Source organism: Tiliqua scincoides, chromosome 8 (assembly GCF_035046505.1).
Source record: "Tiliqua scincoides isolate rTilSci1 chromosome 8, rTilSci1.hap2, whole genome shotgun sequence".
Classification (NCBI taxonomy): Eukaryota; Metazoa; Chordata; class Lepidosauria; order Squamata; family Scincidae; genus Tiliqua; species Tiliqua scincoides.
Genome location: NC_089828.1, coordinates 26,918,997 through 26,937,047, shown reverse-complemented (window position 1 = coordinate 26,937,047; position 18,051 = coordinate 26,918,997). Strand labels below are relative to the sequence as shown.

The 18,051-nt window shown below is 41.3% G+C and overlaps 1 protein-coding gene across 5 annotated transcripts in view; it reads left to right on the top strand.

Moving 5' to 3' along the window:
- HERC1 (HECT and RLD domain containing E3 ubiquitin protein ligase family member 1) overlaps positions 1 to 18,051 on the top strand; it is a 126,352-nt gene that overhangs the window by 53,561 nt on the left and 54,740 nt on the right. For 4 of the 5 annotated variants that reach the window (XM_066636361.1, XM_066636359.1, XM_066636362.1 and 1 more), the window contains exons 26-40: positions 3,419 to 3,690; positions 4,849 to 5,064; positions 6,228 to 6,348; positions 6,506 to 6,743; positions 7,157 to 7,356; positions 8,119 to 8,274; positions 8,521 to 8,627; positions 8,951 to 9,061; positions 9,163 to 9,339; positions 10,067 to 10,306; positions 10,751 to 10,834; positions 12,547 to 13,070; positions 13,822 to 14,597; positions 16,949 to 17,147; positions 17,565 to 17,725. In XM_066636361.1, the coding sequence (XP_066492458.1) occupies positions 3,419 to 3,690; positions 4,849 to 5,064; positions 6,228 to 6,348; positions 6,506 to 6,743; positions 7,157 to 7,356; positions 8,119 to 8,274; positions 8,521 to 8,627; positions 8,951 to 9,061; positions 9,163 to 9,339; positions 10,067 to 10,306; positions 10,751 to 10,834; positions 12,547 to 13,070; positions 13,822 to 14,597; positions 16,949 to 17,147; positions 17,565 to 17,725 (3,582 nt within the window). The remainder of the gene's footprint in view (positions 1 to 3,418; positions 3,691 to 4,848; positions 5,065 to 6,227; positions 6,349 to 6,505; positions 6,744 to 7,156; positions 7,357 to 8,118; positions 8,275 to 8,520; positions 8,628 to 8,950; positions 9,062 to 9,162; positions 9,340 to 10,066; positions 10,307 to 10,750; positions 10,835 to 12,546; positions 13,071 to 13,821; positions 14,598 to 16,948; positions 17,148 to 17,564; positions 17,726 to 18,051) is intronic. The other variant, XM_066636360.1, reaches the window with a different exon arrangement.

Here is an 18,051-nt window from a genome sequence, read left to right as displayed (position 1 = left end):
GTCCATTCTGTTGCCTAACCTATCTTTAGGACACTGTCTTTTTCAGGTGTCCATGTACTAATCTGGTTGTGGTTCTCAAACTTTTTAGAGGCCCTAGAGGCTGCTGCCTGATCATAAATCAGGCAGCAGCCTCTAGGGCATCGAAAAAGTTTGGGGTGTGCGAAGGGATGTGGCTATAATGGTGATTGGGCAGCAGTGATCCTCCTCCAAGTAGCAGCTTGTTTAACCCTTGATGTATATAACCTAATTCTATCAGTTTCAGAAACCACCAAAAGTTGGGTGATGACCCGCTGGTGGGTCCCTGATCCTCGATTTGAGAACCACTGAAGTAGGAATGGAAGTTATTTTTCCAAAAGAACCCCAAGTAATCAACACAAAGTTCCTCATCAGGAAGAGCATATTAAGAGGTTTTAAAGTGGTGTCATGCTCAATTCTTACTACCCTCTCTTCCTGCCAGAGGTTTTAGAAGCTGCACATTCATAGGCATTGTTCAGATGTTACTGCTTTAAAGCTGTTTTCCATATATGGGTGGAATGCAGATTGATGAATGTTGTCTCTTGTACCAAATGTCTTTCTTTGTCTTCTGATTCTTGTGTGGTAGTGTGTTTACTCCTTTTTGGCCAGTTGAGCCCCAGAAAAAAGAAGAGCTTCAAGCAAGTACATGATGGCATGTTCTAATTTTATTTTCTCTCTAGCTTTCCTACATACTTTATATAACATAAAATATGTATAGCAGCTGTTCCATGTTCATTTTGAAAATTCCATTATAGAAACTGGCATATAAGGACAAGTAAACATTTTGTTACTTTTTCTGTCTAATGTTCAAGAATATACCAAGCTTGTAGGTGTAACTTTTCACAACCTTGAGCTACACTTCAGAATGCATTTAGCATGCCTCTTTCTGTGTTTAAGGGATTGTAACTGAGAGGTCAAACAAAGCACATACTCTGTTTCAGAACTCATGTTCATTTCCTGGGGTCTCCAGTGACAATATTAAGAAGGATCTCCCTTGATAGTGAATTTGAATTTGCCAGCCATGGTTTAATAGTATTGAGCCAAAGTCAGGTAGACAGAGGTCCACAGATGTTGGCTTGACTTACTAACCAGTTATTTGTGTTTGTCAAAAGCCACATCCTTCCCATTAGGTCCTTGGCTTAAGAGAGAGAAGGTCTCCTCTCAAATGTACTTGCATATAAAGGAAGGTGAGAAGCAAATGGGAGTCTTTCCCGTTGCTTGGAAGACACTCTTATTACTTCTTACCTTTTCAAAAATAACAGTGGAAAGGAAACCTCAAGAAGAGGTCTATAGCATTGGAGAGGAAACATTCAAGAAGCCTTGAGTTTCCTGTTGCCAGAGAACAGGGTGCACTCATTCCTGCTAAGTGGATTTAGGAATGCTTACAGATAGATGAGTCAGAGGGTCTTGAGTAATATTTGTGGTATCCTTACAATAAAAAAGCTTGCTAAAGTGTGATAGATGTCCCGAAAACTGTTTGGGGAGGCTTTTTAACAGTCCAAAATAATGACCAGATTACCTCAACCACAAGCTTCTGTGCCCCTCCTCCAAGTTCACCATTTCAGTCTCTACATTACCCTTTTCTGCAATTCTAATCTTGGCAAAATTCCTTGGAAGCATTCCAAAACCTGTTTGCTTCCAAGCAAAGTTGTCTTGTTTTATTACCAGCACTCACAAGGAAGAGAGTGAAGCTCTTAAATTTTTTCTGTGTCTGCTCAAAGTTTCCACAAGTTTCATGTCTGTCTGGAAAGTGTGAAGAAAGTGTTGTAAATTTGTAAAAACCAAAAATTCTGTTAACTGAGGCTTGGATAGATCTGAAATTTAGGCAAGGTAGATTTCAGATTCTGAAAGATAAGCACAAGAGTTTAAAATGTACATTAATTCTGTTCTGTACTAGAATAAGTGTTTAAAAATGGAACCACTGATAACAGTTTGGAAAAGCAAATTCTTTCTAGAACTTAGCAGTCATCTGTTTTTCAAAACTACCACAGTTTTTCATTTTTACAAGTCATCGACAGTTGCAGTTTAGATTATTAGGTGTATTGGTGTTAAATTTTGTATGTTTATATACAGACCTCAAGCTTTGTGAAACAGAGTGGTTTTAGTGTATATTTCTGTGAATGTGACAGCTTAATGCAAAGTGATATATAGTATTGAAGAATAAAGCTGATTCATCTGATTGGGGGAGGGAAATTGACTTACTGTTGGAAGATACTGTTTGCTGTGTGTGGCAGCATTGGTTCATGGTAGTAAGGTACACAGGTGAGGAAAGTACATCTTGATGTTGAATGAGGAAGCTGTGAAATGGTCTCTGTAGAAGACCTACAGGTCCTGGTATCACCTGCTTTTGTTGATCAGCAGTTCAGCTGAATTGCTGATCTGCCCTGTCAGTCCTCACTAATGGAAAATTAAGTTTCATTAGATGTCAGTTTTTAAAGGCTGTTGGTTAGGCACAATTTTCACCATATCAGTATTTCAAATTGTAGTTCATTTGTGACAAAGACCCCAATTTAATTTCACACCACAGTGAGTTGCAGCTTGTGATTGGCCACAATCAGCCCTTTGGAGAATAGCCCTGACCAACTGTTTGGGTGGAAGGGGTATCTTAATCCAGCCCCCTCTGCTCCCCCTGAGCAGTTGATCAAAACTATCAGCACGGTGTGATCTACCTGAGCAGATGGAATCTGGAATTGTGTGCACAGCACTTATTTGTAAGTTGGGTGTAAAACCTCACAACAGAAATGCATGCAAATCTGTTTCCAAACAGGTGCATCTAACATAATTGGAAAGAAAGCTATAATTTGCATACCTATATCTGGTTTAGTTCATTGACACCAAATAAATGGAAAGCAGTTCTGAAAGAGAAAAAAATCTGTCAGTTTACTTGCCCTTGTACTTACTTGCTCTTGGCCCCATTCCTACTATATAAATATCTCATTCAGAATAAACTATGAATCATCCCCCTGCCCTGCTTTGCCCATAGTAGTCTAACATGCAGGTTAAATGTAGTCCTTGCTACAACTGGATATATTAAAAAGCAAACCAAAAACCTATGTGCATAGTTTATTTTGTGGCAGACTTCCTTAACCACTCTGTTGTTGTTTTTTATTTGCATTCCGTATTTATTCAGTGCTAAGCTTTAAACTGAGCAGTTTGAGTGGCTTTTGCCTTTAATTTCCTTCCATGGCAATATGTTGCTTAAGGAAGATATAGCAGTAAAAACACAGCCGAAATCCCCCCCCCCAAATGTGGTATATTTTGCTAACTGTATGCATGATGTGACTGGAAATCCTCATTTCCATCTGTTTGAATTGCAAGCTGCTCATTCATTTCTGTTTATCTTTTTTTTCCCCCTTCTCCAATGGTGAACTGGAATTCATGAAACTTGTTTGTATGTTTCTAGGAGCAGTCCACAGCCCAATTGAAGCTCTGAGTGACTCATGGACTCGGCTGAAACACAGCAGAGATTGGCTCTATAACTCTACATGTTCATTTGGGGAGTCTGATTTTGACTTTACAAAATCCATTGGTGTTCATACTTTGATTGAAAATGTTACTAGCTTTGTAAGTGGAGATGTGGGAAGTTCCCCAGGCTTTAAAGAACCTGAAGAAAGTATGTCAACGAGCCCCCAGGCATATATTATTGCAATGGAGCAGCAGCAACAGAGAGCAGAGGTGTGTTTCAATTATTCTCCTTCATATTAGTTTTAGAATAAATCAACCTCTTAAAGTTGTCAGCTTGCATTCAACTCTTAAGTGTGGTGATTCAGGATTACTGTCCGAAAGAGCAGTTCTCTGCCAGAAGTTGTGGTAATTATCACTAGTTTAGATGAACTCTGAGGAAATAGCCACAGGTCAGTGGTAGAACCCCTGTTTTGCATATAGAAGGTCTTTGTAAACAGAAGTTTCAGTCCCTGGCACAATCTCTAGTAGAGCAAGGAAAGACCCTTGCCTGAAACCCCAGAGAGCCACTACTGTCTATAGCAGTGATTTTCAACCTTTTTCATCTCGCAGCACACTGGCAAGGCACTAAAATGGTCAAGGCACACCATCAGCTTTTTGACAATTGACAAGGCACGCTGTGCTGTCAAAGGGGGCTCACATCCCCCAATGGTCCTATTAATACATGACCCTCTCCCAAATTCCAGTAGCACACCTGGGGACCATTTGCGGCACACCAGTGTGCCACGGCACAGTGGTTGAAAATGGCTGGTTCTGTAGTGACTGACATTGGCTAAGATGGGCCAGTGGACTTGGTATAAAATAGCTTTGTGTGTTCATATGTGGCCTTAAGAGGATTGAACAAATTCCTGGAAAAGGCAAAGTCCTAATCAGTCATGATGGCCATATGCAGCCTGATGCTGGATTAGATGGACCTGATCCAGCAAAGTTCTTTTTATGTTACATTGTAGTGCATATGAAATGGTGATGACCTCTATGCTTGCTTGTCTCAGAGGAAGTGGAAGCAGCTTAGCAATGCGATACTCAAGCACACCTTGTTGCTTCCTTTTTCTTGGGTGTCTGAGCTATATGCAGGAATTTAGTAGCCAGTAGCCAGCCAGGTGATGTTACCTTGTGCACCTGTATTCTCAGTGGGATGTACATGCAGCTGATTGTCAAGGAAGGGATATCTTTAGGAAGCAGTTTTATGCCAGCAAGAGAACCAAACCCCTCTCTCCCCCAGGTTTCTAGTGGCTTCTTCCTTGCTTGGGTCCATAGAATACTATTACTGTTGTAGAAGAGATGTGTGCATGCATGTATGTTTGTGTACATTCTGTATCAGTACACTTGATTCAAAGCTAAAACAAAAACCATTCTAAAAATTACTTTTAGCTGCGTTTGGAAGCACTTCATCAAATCCTGGTGTTGCTTTCTGGGATGGAAGAAAAAAGCAGCACTCCATCAATAGGAAACCGTCAAGGGCCGGGATTTCAGTCATCTTCGCTGCTCACTTCTGTGAGGCTGCAGTTTCTAGCTGGTTGCTTTGGCTTGGGTACTGTAGGACATGCAGGATCCAAAGGAGAGACCATCCGTTTACATCATTATCAGGTAAAGAGTGCTTCTTTTGTAGCCAAGAGCTTTGGAGCATATTAGACAGACAGCGTGTGTCTGGATAACTAGTACAGGTCCAACCTTGTTATACATGGATTTTTTATACACAGATTTGACTCAACACGAATGGCCGCTGCAAATGAGAAGGAATGTGCTGATTCCTGGCAAGGGGAAAAAGCATCTCTTTAAAATCACAGTTTAAAAAACTGCTTTTCTTACTGTTGTAGCGAGATAGCCATGCAAGTAATCATTCCATTCTTCAGCTGAGCCAGGCAAAGGCAAAGGGTCCTTTGCGTTTCTAATTTCTGACTGCCTTTCTACGATAGTAAGAAAAGCTGTTTTTAAACTACAATTGTAAAGGGACACACTTTTTAATGTTTTTAAAAATTGCTTTTATTTAACACATTTTTTGGTATCAGCGGGGAGTTCCAGAATCATACCCCTGTGAATGTCAAGGCATGACCTTATTAGGAGCAATGGAGGGGCAAGAAACCTGGAAGTGGGTCTTTTAAATCTATTTTTCCACTGTTTTTTTATCCACTGATTTTTTTTTATCCACCAGGGGTTCTGGAACAGAACCCTAACTGATAACGAGATACAACCTGTATTTAGAGTGCAGTAAGCGCATTTTTGAGTTACAAAGAACTCAAGTAGGGTGTTCAAGAATATTTAAATAAATTAAAATTGTTGACTTGTTTGTCAGTTGTTTGCAGTCTTCTTTCAATCTCAAGGTGGAGGGACAACCATATCTGGAAGGTTTGAAATTAAATGTAGGCCTCTTGGGGCAAAGCACCTAGATGGAAAAACCAGATTCCTTCTGGAAGTATAAAAAATGGGAACGTAAGAACAGCCCTGCTGGATCAGGCCATAGACCCATCTAGTCTAACTTCCTGTATCTCACAGTGGCCCAATATGAACTGCTTGGTAACATTGTGTGACCAAATGCAGTCTTTCTGAGGTCCCAGTGAGGCAAGTCCCTCAGTCCTTTGATGTGCTTTTTATGGTGCCATGGGGCTTGCTTTTGTTTCTCCTAACCATGTATTATGCAAGAACTTCCTTGAGAGAGCTAGCTTTGGAGGTCCGGCTTTTTAAATAATTGGATGGCTCAAACAGTCAGCAGATGTGAATGGATGTGATGAATTGTATTTCGTTTTTCACAGGATGGTATCAGAGCTGCTAAGAGGAATATCCAAACAGAAATTCAGGTGGCTGTGCACAAGATCTATCAACAGTTATCTGCAACTTTGGAAAGAGCTCTTCAAGCCAACAAGCACCACATTGGTAAGAGAGAGAATGCATTGGATCTTGCAAGTTCTTTCATTGCTGACAGCAAAAGATTCAGTGTTTTGCTCTTTTTTTTAGTGTTGGACAAACTGTAAAAGGGCATCATTTTAATGTATTTTCTAAATCTTTTTTTGTCTGTGTGTGTATGTGTTAGAGGCCCAACAGCGTCTCCTGTTGGTAACTGTGTTCGCCCTAAGTGTACACTACCAGCCAGTTGATGTCTCCCTGGCCATTTCCACTGGTTTGTTGAATGTCCTCTCTCAGTTGTGTGGTACAGACACCATGCTTGGCCAACCACTACAGCTGTTGCCCAAAAGCGGCATTTCTCAGCTCAGTACAGCTTTAAAAGTAGCCAGCACTAGATTACTTCAGATCCTTGCTATCACCACAGGGTAAGTATAAAAGTTCCCGTACTTGCAAACTTTTAAGTTACAGTGTCCGATTTGTGAACTTGCTTGGTCAGGGCATTGAAGCATATGTAGCTGTGAAGATGCATGGCAAAAGGCAAAACAAGCAATGGAAGCTGCTTGACTACTTTGGAAATAGCAACCCCTTGCTGTGGCAACTGGGGAAACCAATAACCTCAATAACATTGAAAATCTGTGGATTCTTAGTGGCGGGAGAGGATGAGGGAAGCAGTCGGCATAACCAAATCTGCTTCGGCTCAGGAAGAGTTGAGTTCCTGAGAGGTGCAGGAGAGCATCAGTTATTGGCAAAATGCCACAAATTCTGCAGCACTTTTCTCAAAGCTATTATTTATTGTGCCTGTCACCTTTGCTAATTGATTCTTTACATTTTTGCCCAGAACCTATGCAGATAAACTGAGTCCAAAAGTGGTCCAGTCTTTGCTGGATCTGCTGTGTAGTCAGCTGAAAAATCTGTTATCTCAAGCTGGTGTGATGCTGATGGCTTCCTTTGGGGAAAAGGAAGATGGTGAAGAGGAGGAGGAAGAGGAAGAAAAAAAGACCGAGTTAAATGGAGACAGTGAGAAGAAGGACTTCAGAGGTATTGTGTTAATCTGGTTTTAATGATGGGAGAGAGAGAGAGAGAGAGAGAGAGAATCCAAATGGCAACAGCTCTGCAACTATGAAACCTGAGGAATTCTATAACCAACAAATTTTTTTGGGAGTATCCCATAAAAGGCAAATGGTAAACTGTGTTGTAGTGAATGAGACTACAGTAGTTTGTTTTGATTCTGTCAGAATACCGTGATGTAAAGCTTTTTCAGTCATCTAGGCAACTCGTCTTTTCTCCACCCTAGTGAATATTCAGAATCACACTCATTTTGGTCAGCTCAGTCTTTTCTGTACTGGGAGACTATGGTTATAAACAGTTAATGAGCCTGTATACATACATGTCAGAGGGATGACTCTTACTTAAAACAAGGACAGTTTGGCCATGTTGATAACATTGGTATATTTTGTTATAGGTAGGGTAGCAACTTGAAACAAAAGCACTATATTTTATTGCTGTTATGTCGAAGATTGTCTCTTTAAATTTGGTTGAGAATTTTGCCCCTTCCTTCCCCCCCCCCAAATAATTTGTAGGGACACCTGCCCATCTAAAATGGAACAGCCCATAAAATGTTTTAATTTCAATATCTACTTTTTTTCTATCATGGTTCTTTCCAGACTTAGAAACAATATTAGACTGAAGACAATGTTATTATTATAGTCATATTTTATTGTGGTTATCAAATATTTACATGTATTCCAGTGGGCATTTTGGAGTCAATTTTGTGCTTCTTGTTCTTTTTCAAATCTGCAGTGGCTCTCCGAAAACAGCATGCAGCCGAGTTGCACCTAGGAGACTTCTTAGTTTTCCTTAGAAGGGTTGTTTCTTCAAAAGCCATTCAGTCAAAAATGGCTTCTCCAAAGTGGACAGAAGTGCTCCTCAACATAGCTTCTCAAAAGTGTTGTTCAGGTATTATCTGCTCAGTGATGCTCCCCCTGTTTTTATGCTTGTGTTTTGTGTGCTTGAAACATAGTTTTAAAAATTTGCACTCTTGTCATCTCTGTGGAATCTTCTTTCATACATTATTTGTGTATTTAAATATATACCCTTTCTTATCTTCTGCATTTAGGATGTATGGCAATGTTTACAAATTGCACATTGTAGTAGATTTTCAATATGACTAATTGCCATTTTCCTTCTACATCCTTTCCTTAGGCATACCTTTGGTTGGCAATTTGAGGACGAGGCTGCTTGCACTTCATGTACTGGAAGCTGTGTTGCCTGCTTGTGAATCGGGAGTTGAGGATGATCAGATGGCTCAGGTCTTGACATTTACGATATTTTTAAAAAATTGTGCCTGTAGAAGTAACTGCAAGTTCTGTAACATTTGCATCTTTAAATGATGGAGAAGTTTAATTTTACACCCTCCTGAGTCACCAGTAACTTGAACCTCTGAACCTGCCTTGTGCTAAGTCCACACCATTGGTCCATCTAGCCCAGCAATTACTCTAACAGGCGCTCCTTTACCCCTATTAGTCTGCTAAATTGAGGGCTTGTTGTAGTACCTGTAAACAAGATGGGCTCATGTAATGTTAACAGTACCTTTGATTAATTGTAATTAAATATACTGAAACTATCTCAACAGGTTATTGAGCGGTTATTCTCCCTTCTGTCTGACTGTATGTGGGAGAGCCCAGTTGCTCAAGCCAAGCACATTATTCAGATCAAAGAGAAAGAACAAGAAATGAAGTTGCAGGTACTAGTATGACAGTATTTGTTTTTAGCTTTATACCTCCCCCCCCCCCCACACCCTAGATCTGTTTAATTGATCCTACCGTGTCATTATCTTTCCAATAGAAGCCAGGAGAATCTGAAGAAGAGGATGAGAATCTTCCTATACAGGAAGTGTCCTTTGACCCTGAGAAAGCCCAGTGCTGCATAGTGGAGAATGGTCAAATCCTAACTCATGGTAGTGGTGGAAAAGGATATGGATTAGCATCCACTGGAGTCACTTCTGGGTGTTATCAATGGAAGGTATATCATATGAAAGGTGTATTTATGTGGGGAAGGTCTGTAGGTGAATATGTTACCTGTATTGGTGCATCTGATTTTTGTAAAATTTTGAACCTCAAGCCAATACTCATTACAAGGGAAAGTACTGGATTTGTGATTGCAACATTTTTTCAGCACGTTCTGGCTGGGAACCCCAATTTGGGAACCACACTTGCACTGAATTCCTGACCCCTTGCATGCTGGAATCTCTAATTTTGTCATATTTGGGTTGACTTTGGGTTGACATATGACTTGCTAGGCCTCTCTAGGCTTCTGGGTGCTAATGCATGTGGGTGCTATCATTTACCTGTGCCATTGGTGCTCTTGAACCTTTGCAAAAAAACCCTGGTGAGGTCCACTTTAACCAGGACAGCTGTGTAGGGGAGATGCTTTCTTTCAAAGTCCCATGGGCCATTCTGCTGAGATGCAACCCTAAATAAACTCCTGAATTCAATTTTGATGGGAAATCAGCAGCAATGCTGCTCAACAATTATTTTAAGAAAAACAACTTTTAGAATCCACTGTTTAGAAGAACCCTCCTTTTTGATATGTAAAAATTATCAAGAAAATTATATGACAAGTTAATTTACTGGTTTGAAGTGTCATATCCAAAATGTCCTCCTTATGCCTGTTACTTTTATATTGTTGGTTCATTGCTTAGTGATGTCTGACATATGACCCAGGGCTAATGGTGTGTTTCATCTTCTAGTTCTATATTGTGAAAGAAAATCGAGGGAATGAAGGCACATGTGTAGGAGTGTCTCGCTGGCCAGTTCATGACTTTAATCATCGCACTACCTCAGATATGTGGCTGTACAGAGCATATAGTGGCAATCTCTACCATAATGGAGAACAGACATTGACACTGACTAGCTTTACTCAAGGGGACTTCATTACATGTGTGTTGGACATGGAAGCAAGGACAATTTCCTTTGGCAAAAATGGAGAGGTATGGAACCACTGTTGTTGTGGTTTTTTTGGCAGTATGCCCTTTTTCAACTGTCATGGTTCTCAGAGCAATTTGCAATAATAATGTTTATATGGCAGTAAGCAATGGCACAGTATCAACGCTTCAGATGTGTCTGGTATATTTAAACAGGAAAGGCACACTGAAATAATAGGTCTTTATTTCCTTCTGAAGGGCATGGAGGGAGCATGGGAGCATGGAGGGAGCATGGCAGCTTGACCTCAAGTGGGAAGAAATCTTACAGCAGAGGGACCAAGGGCGAACAGGCCCTTTTCATCAGTGTCTGTGCTTGCGAACTGATGGGATGTGGCAAAAGCCTTCCTGAATAGTCCTTCGTATTTAGAGAGTTGGGGTGATACATGTAGTTGAAACAGTCTCTTATATGTCCCATATTTCTTGTGTAAGTATATTGGTTTTTCCTACCAGGAACCGAAACTGGCTTTTGAAGATGTAGATGCTGCAGAGCTATATCCTTGTGTGATGTTCTATAGCAGTAATCCTGGAGAAAAGGTAATTGAAATGTAAGCTGTAGTGGTGAAAATTAGTACCATTTTGCTAAGGGCCTGTAATTAGGCCTGTGCTAAGGGCCTGTAATTTGAAAAGTGAGTATAAAATTGCATTTATACCATTGGCCTTTGAGTTCAGTACTGTTTACTTTGACTGGCAGCAGCCACCCAGAGTTTCGTGTAGGCATTTTTCCTACATGAAAAGATCTTTTTAACTGGAGATAACCAGGGGATTGAGTGTGGGACCATTTTGTGTGCAAAGTGTGTGGTTTGCCATGAAGTTGAGCCTTCTCTGGTTCCTGTATCTGCCTTCGCTTCAGTCCTTCCCATCCACTTAAGCATGTTTGAGCCCCTTCCTTCTCTCCTGTTCCCTCATTCGGTGCTGTTGCTGACATGTTTTCAGGATTGGTTGGGCAGAGAGATGGAACTACCAGGGCAGTTCAGGCAACTTACTGAACTGCATGGAACACTTCCTTCTTTGCTGAACTTTGAAGGCTCCAAGCCCTGCATGGACAGGAGCAGTAAAGTAGGAGGAACACACAGCCCACAGACCCAGTTCATTTCCATCTCCCTTTCACCATGCTCTGCTTTTAGTGGAAAAGAATGTTGAAATGTGATGGAGGCATATGCAGAAAAAATACAATAAGCTGCCTTGGGCACTTCCTGATGAGGAGAGAAAAGGTGGAATATAAAAATCCTAAGTTCAGTGCGAACCTGACATCCACTGATCTGATTTATTTCTGATGCCGGGTTCCCAGTTTGTGTCCTTTAAATACAAAAAAGTGAGCTGAAATCAGGTTTCCTTCCTTTGTGAGGCAAAACTGTGCCGTTTCCAAGCCTCTCAGGGCTAAAAATAGCTCTGAAGACCAGGTCTCCCAGCATTGTATAGTATAGACCAGCGGTGCCCAAACCCCGGCCTGGGGGCCACTTGCAGCCCTCAGGGGGCTCCCAATCAGGCCCTCAGGGAGCCCCCAGTCTCGAATGGGCCTCTGGCCCATTTGCTGAAGCTCATGCAACTGCTCTCAGCATTAGGATGACGGTTCGACCTCTCACCTGAGGGACAAGGGCTCCCTCCACTACTTGCTGTTAAACGTCTGTGATGCAGCGGTGGCAGCGAAGGAAAGGCCAGCCTTGCTTTGTGCAAGGCCTTTTATAGGCCTTGAGCTACTGCAAGACCTTCATTCATTCATATAAGTTCCATCTCTAATAAATTCATGTATGTAAACTTATTCAAATTTTAAATGTAAATTAATTCTTTTTTCCCCCGGCCTCCAACACAATGTCAGAGAGATGATGTGGCCCACCTGCCAAAAAGTTTGGACACCCCTGGTATAGACTATACAGCTATATAAAGGGACCTCAATATCCATGGACGGTTTCTGAACGAAATTTGCATGGATACCAAGTTCAGACCTGTAAATAAAAATTTGGGGAATAACTTCTGAATGCAGCAAATATGTATTTCTGGTTTGGTAAACTTAATATAGGTTTATTTTCAATTATGTTTGAAAATACTTCATTCTGAAATGTTCTTACAAAAATATGAAAGCATTAGGAAAATTTTTTCACAAAAACCTATCAGTATAAGTGGATAAGATTTACATTTTATTGCTAGTCATAGTATGACATAGTTACAAAATCCTTTTGACTAGAAGTCTAGCTTGCAAATAATAATAGTCTTATAACATAGCTAAGCAAATATTTGTGTCTGTCTAGGTCAAAATCTGTGATATGCAAATGCGTGGCACACCAAGAGACTTACTGCCTGGTGACCCCATTTGCAGTCCTGTTGCTGCTGTGCTTGCAGAGGCCACGATTCAGCTTATCCGCATCCTCCACAGAACAGACCGGTGGACTCATTGCATCAACAAAAAAATGATGGACCGGCTGCACAAAATCAAAACTTGTCTTAAAGAGACAGGCCAGAAACTGAAGAAAAGCCGCTCTGTTCAAAGCAGAGAAGAGAATGAGGTGCGAGAGGAGAAGGAGAGCAAGGATGAGGAGAAAAGCAAACATGGCAGTCGACATGGTCTGACGGATCTCTCAGAACTCCAGTTGAAGACTCTATGTGTGGAAGTCTGGCCAGTCTTGGCAGTGATTGGCGGAGTCGATGCTGGTCTTAGAGTTGGAGGCCGCTGTGTTCACAAGCAAACAGGTCGGCATGCCACCTTGCTTGGAGTGGTCAAAGAAGGCAGTACATCTGCCAAGGTCCAATGGGATGAAGCAGAAATAACAATCAGGTACAGTGTCTTTAGTGTTGCTTTAGGCAGGTGATCTTGTTAGTGCTTAGGAAATGTCAGTGAGGTTTTAAATACATGATAGCAGCTACTAATGTCATTAGAAGATTAGATAGTTCAGCCTGGGGAAAAGCATAGTGTGTTGTAACTTTTTAAAATATTTTGATTTTTAAGGGGCATTTAATGGCCATTCCTTTGGGAGTAGCTTGATGTTTTGAATACAAGCTGCTGATGTAATTTATAATTCAAAAAAATTTCAAATGGGGCCCAGCTACGTTTGTTGCTGTTTGCTGTAGACCAAGAGCCTTGTCGCACCTTCCTGACTAACAAATCTATTGTGGCATCTTCTGTGAGCCAGATCCTGCTTGATTATATACAAGATAGGGTCATGCATGATAAAGTAAGCTCTGGCACCACTGCACTTTAGAGCGCATACATTTTCCAAAGCAGAGATGTTCAGTTTAGCTAGAACTTCCTGCTTATTTACTGATTTATTATGTCAAGTATTTGGAATCAAATGGTCTGTTTAAGAATGCTTGCATGCTTTGTTACCTTTGCATCAAGTATAATCTCTTCCCCATTATCTGATCATAACCTCATTTCTTTCCCCATGTTTACATTTACTTTTTTAGACTGTCATTTAGATTTTGATTAAATATATTTTACATCTTATTTTGCCTACATTATTTCCTGTACTTTCCTCCTGTCTATCCCTCACTTGCTTCTTCCTGTGTCATTCTGATCTTTATTAAAGCTTCCCAACTTTTTGGTCGCCTAGTGATACACCATTGTATAATCTGGAACCTTGTGAACCACTGCCTTTTGACGTTGCAAGATTTCGTGGACTGACAGCCACTGTATTGCTGGACCTCACCTATCTGACTGGCATCCATGAAGATATGGGGAAGCAAAGTGCCAAGCGACATGATAAGAAACATAAACATGATGCAGAAGACAAAGGGGACATTGACCTGAAAACAGAAGGTGACTCTGCATCAGATGTGAGATCTGTGCCAAGTGCTGAGGAAGTCAAAGGCCATGGAACAACAAGTTCAAAATCAGAAAATGAAATTGCCACCTTTTCTTTAGAATCTGTTTCCTTAGGTATGGAGTGCCAGCATCCAAATGCCGAAGGCAAAAGAAAGAATCATGAACATACTTCAAAGAATCACGATGTTGTACAATCAGAAATCAGAGCGGTGCAGCTATCGTATCTTTACCTTGGTGCTATGAAATCGCTTAGCACTCTCCTTAGTTGTAGTAAATATGCAGAATTGTTGCTGATACCAAAAGTCCTGGCAGAGAGTGGTCATAATTCCGATTGTGCTAGCTCTCCAATTGTTCACGAGGATGTTGAAATGCGTGCTGCCCTGCAGTTTTTGATGCGCCACATGGTGAAAAGAGCAGTCATGCGCTCGCCCATCAAGAGGGCGCTAGGACTAGCAGATTTGGAACGAGCACAAGCAATGATCTACAAAATAGTGGTTAATGGGCTGTTGGAAGACCAGTATGGTGGCAGAGTTAAACAAGGTATGTTTTCAGTATGAAAATGTGTAGTTATTTGTGTTTTTTGGTACGCTGCTAGCTGAATACTCTTAGTAGAGTCACAAATCCTGCGATACTGTTGTGGTGTTCCTTTAGTTCTGGCAAAATGTTGCCTATTGTGATGCTTCACTGATGGAGGTGTGTGCACCTTCTCAAGCTCTTTGTTTCTCCAGCTAATTTTTTCCCAATAGTCAAGCTCCTTTGCTAGTCTTTGCCATAAGGAAAATTAGTTGAAATTATGCTTTCTGTTTTCATCCTCTCTTTCTCTCCCTCTCTGTTTGGCTTAATAAAATAAAACTTAAAGAGTCCCTCTTCAAAAAGTGAACTTGTATATGACATTTAAATTCACCTTTTAAAAACTTTGGAGGTTAGTGAAGCATAATGACTGCAATGCTTTTATACTGGTACAGTGTTGCCATTAAGTAGTACTGCACAAAATTATGTCATGTGTGATTAGTGTGAGTTTCCAAAGGGAAATCGTTGGGCTTGTTTCCCCAGATCTCTACTTTGATTATTTAACTTCAGTACCACGTGGTTTAAAGTAGCTCCTACCATTTGGCCATAGCTTTTGCTGTATATGTAGGTACTCCCAGGTTCATATCCAGTTGAAATTCTCAGGTAGCAGGATTGAGGAAATACCTCTCTTTTTTCTGTGTGAGGGAGTTACTGTCAGTTAAAGCAGCTTTGTGTTAAGGCAGAACACCGCATTATCTTGGCAAACATGTGGTCCAAGTTCCATGGCTGCCAAAATAAAGAGGAATGCAGGGATGGAGGGTGAGTATTTAACCTTGTTCAAGTGACCTGGAAAGGACAATTGTAGAAGAGAAATGGCTGGCCTAAGGCAGGGGTCTCCAAACCCCGGCCTGGGGGCCAGATGCAACCCGCAGCAAGTCTCTTTCCGGCTGGCAGCCAACCTCTTGTCCCCTGAAAGCCTCCAGCCCACTCAGCTGAACATGACCGGAACTGTGCTCTGATTGTGTCTGGAAGGTGTTCTGAGGGCCAGAGAGGTTGAATGAATGAGCCCATTCATTGATTTATTCACTCATCTAATTTCCATCTCTAATTTATTTATTTAAATTTTATTTTTAAATTTCTTTTCCGGCCCTCCACACCATGCCAGATATTTGATGTGGCCCTCTGGCCAAAAAGTTTGGAGACCCCTGGCCTAAGGGAAATGTTAAACACCTTCCTCTAGCTTACTGGTTCTCACATGCAGATACCACCAGTCCTACATTAGCATTACAAGGGAAGTGTGGAACTGGAAATGTTCCTGAGTCACCAGCTTTCCCTTTCAAGGTCCTCTTACATGGTAGATGTTACCAGCTGGTTGTTTGGCTGCCTTAAAAGCTACAGCCCCCTGTTCTAGAATTGAAGAAGTTTCTGTCTCCCAGTCATCTGTACTTCTCTCTGTCTCTTCTTAGCATTAATGTACAATATTTTTGTGCATTGTACCACAGCATATTTAAAGCTGTAGCTAAAGGGTGGAGGAGCATTCAAATGCACATGAAAGGGTACCTGTTTAAATAAAGGTTGCATCTGGAGGGCAGGAGGTCTGGTCTAGAGGGTAGCGCCTCCGTTTGCCTGAAGATAACATCCGCAGGTCGCCAGTTCGAGGCCACCGGCACTGTGCGACCTTGAAGCAGCTGACAAGCTGAGCCGAGTTATTCCATCTGCTCTGAGCATGGGAGGATGGAGGCCAGAATGTTGCGACCAGATCAGAAAGAAACATCTGAATGTTGTGGTTTCTTGAAAGATAGAACCTTCTTTCAAATTGTAAAAATCCCTGCCTCTGTAAAAAATGAGCCTGCCTCTGTAAACCGCCTTGAATAAAGTCCGAGGAGAAATCTGAGAACCAAGAAAGGCGGTATAGAAATACCTGTATTATTATTATTATTATCCTCATCCAGGCAATTAGCTATGTATAGGGCAGTCTAATTCTAACCTGTGCCGGTACAGGCATGCTGCAGTGGCCTGCGCTGTATCCAGCGCAGGTTAGGAGCAAGCTGGAGGTTACCTTGGGGTAAGGGGATCTTTTTCCCCTTTCCCATTTGGGAGCTATCGGGCGTTGGAGGTAAACAGGAGAGGGCTGCTGCCTTCTTGCTATTGTTGGAAACGGAATGTTGAACTTGAAAGACATTTGGGCAGATCTAGCATGGCTGTTTTTATGGGACCAGACTGCAGCATAAGGAGCCTGCCTTGTAATATGGCATATTTAATAGGTGAAACAGCAGCCGTGTAAGCTTCATCAGACAAGTTTAACGTTACATATTTTTGTAAATATCTGTGCATATCTGTATGTAAATTGGATGGGAAAAGGGTAAACATTTGTTCTGCAGACGTGGATCAGCAAGCAGAAGAAAATGACCAAGCTCAGCAGGCCCAGACACCAGTGACTACAAGTCCTTCTGCTTCTAGTACAACGTCCTTCATGAGCAGCTCTCTAGAAGATACTACAACTGCCACGACTCCAGTGACTGATACAGAAACCATGCCTGCCACTGAGTCCCCTGGAGTTATGCCTCTTAGCCTTCTTAGGTAGGCTAAACTTTTAATTCCAGAAGAATACCAAAGAGAAAGCAGAATGCAAGTCCCTTTCAAAGACCTTTTCCTTCCTACCCAGTTTAAACCACAGAAGGGTTTATTTCTCTGACAGCTGATATTGCTGATGGTCATGAGGTGTCAGATTTGCTACATGCTGAGTTGTGTTGGCAACTGTCTTTTTAGCAGTTGTCTCCACTGAGTTCCTAGACTAATTTCAAAGCTTATTTAGGTAAAAAAAAGTAGTTTGGCTAAGAGATTCTCAGGGACAGCAGCATGATGTGCGCATAAATATCCCTGCTGGGCTACACTTGTTGCTTCATGTTACTTGAGAGAGGAGATACACCAGAGTTAGTAAGCAGGCCACATATTACTATTGCTTTATGTGTATATATTTTTTTTCTTTTTTAAAAGGCAAATGTTCTCCAGCTACCCAACTACTACTGTACTTCCAACAAGGCGGGCACAAACACCTCCAATATCTTCTTTGCCAACGTCTCCCTCTGATGAAGTGGGCAGGAGACAAAGTCTCACCTCTCCTGACTCTCAGTCCACGAGACCGGCCAATCGCACAGGTAGGCTTGTTCTTGGCAAAGTCCTTGATTGGAGGGTAAAGGCTTTCAGAATTATGCCATGTTGTAAAATTCATTTTTGTGCATCTAAGGAATTAGTCTCTTTATGTTTAGACATTATTTTCAGTTCTGCAGCCATAGATTCTACCTGTTGTATCAGAGATAGGCAGAAAAAACAGGTCTTTGATTTTAAGATCTTTAAAGCTTTTAATTGTGTTAACAGATTTGCTTTTCTTCAGCGGCTCAGCTTCTCCTTCAATGTAACATTTATTTCCTTTGAAAACTGTTGTAGTTTCACTAATATAAAAGTTTCAAGAAATTCAGGTTAT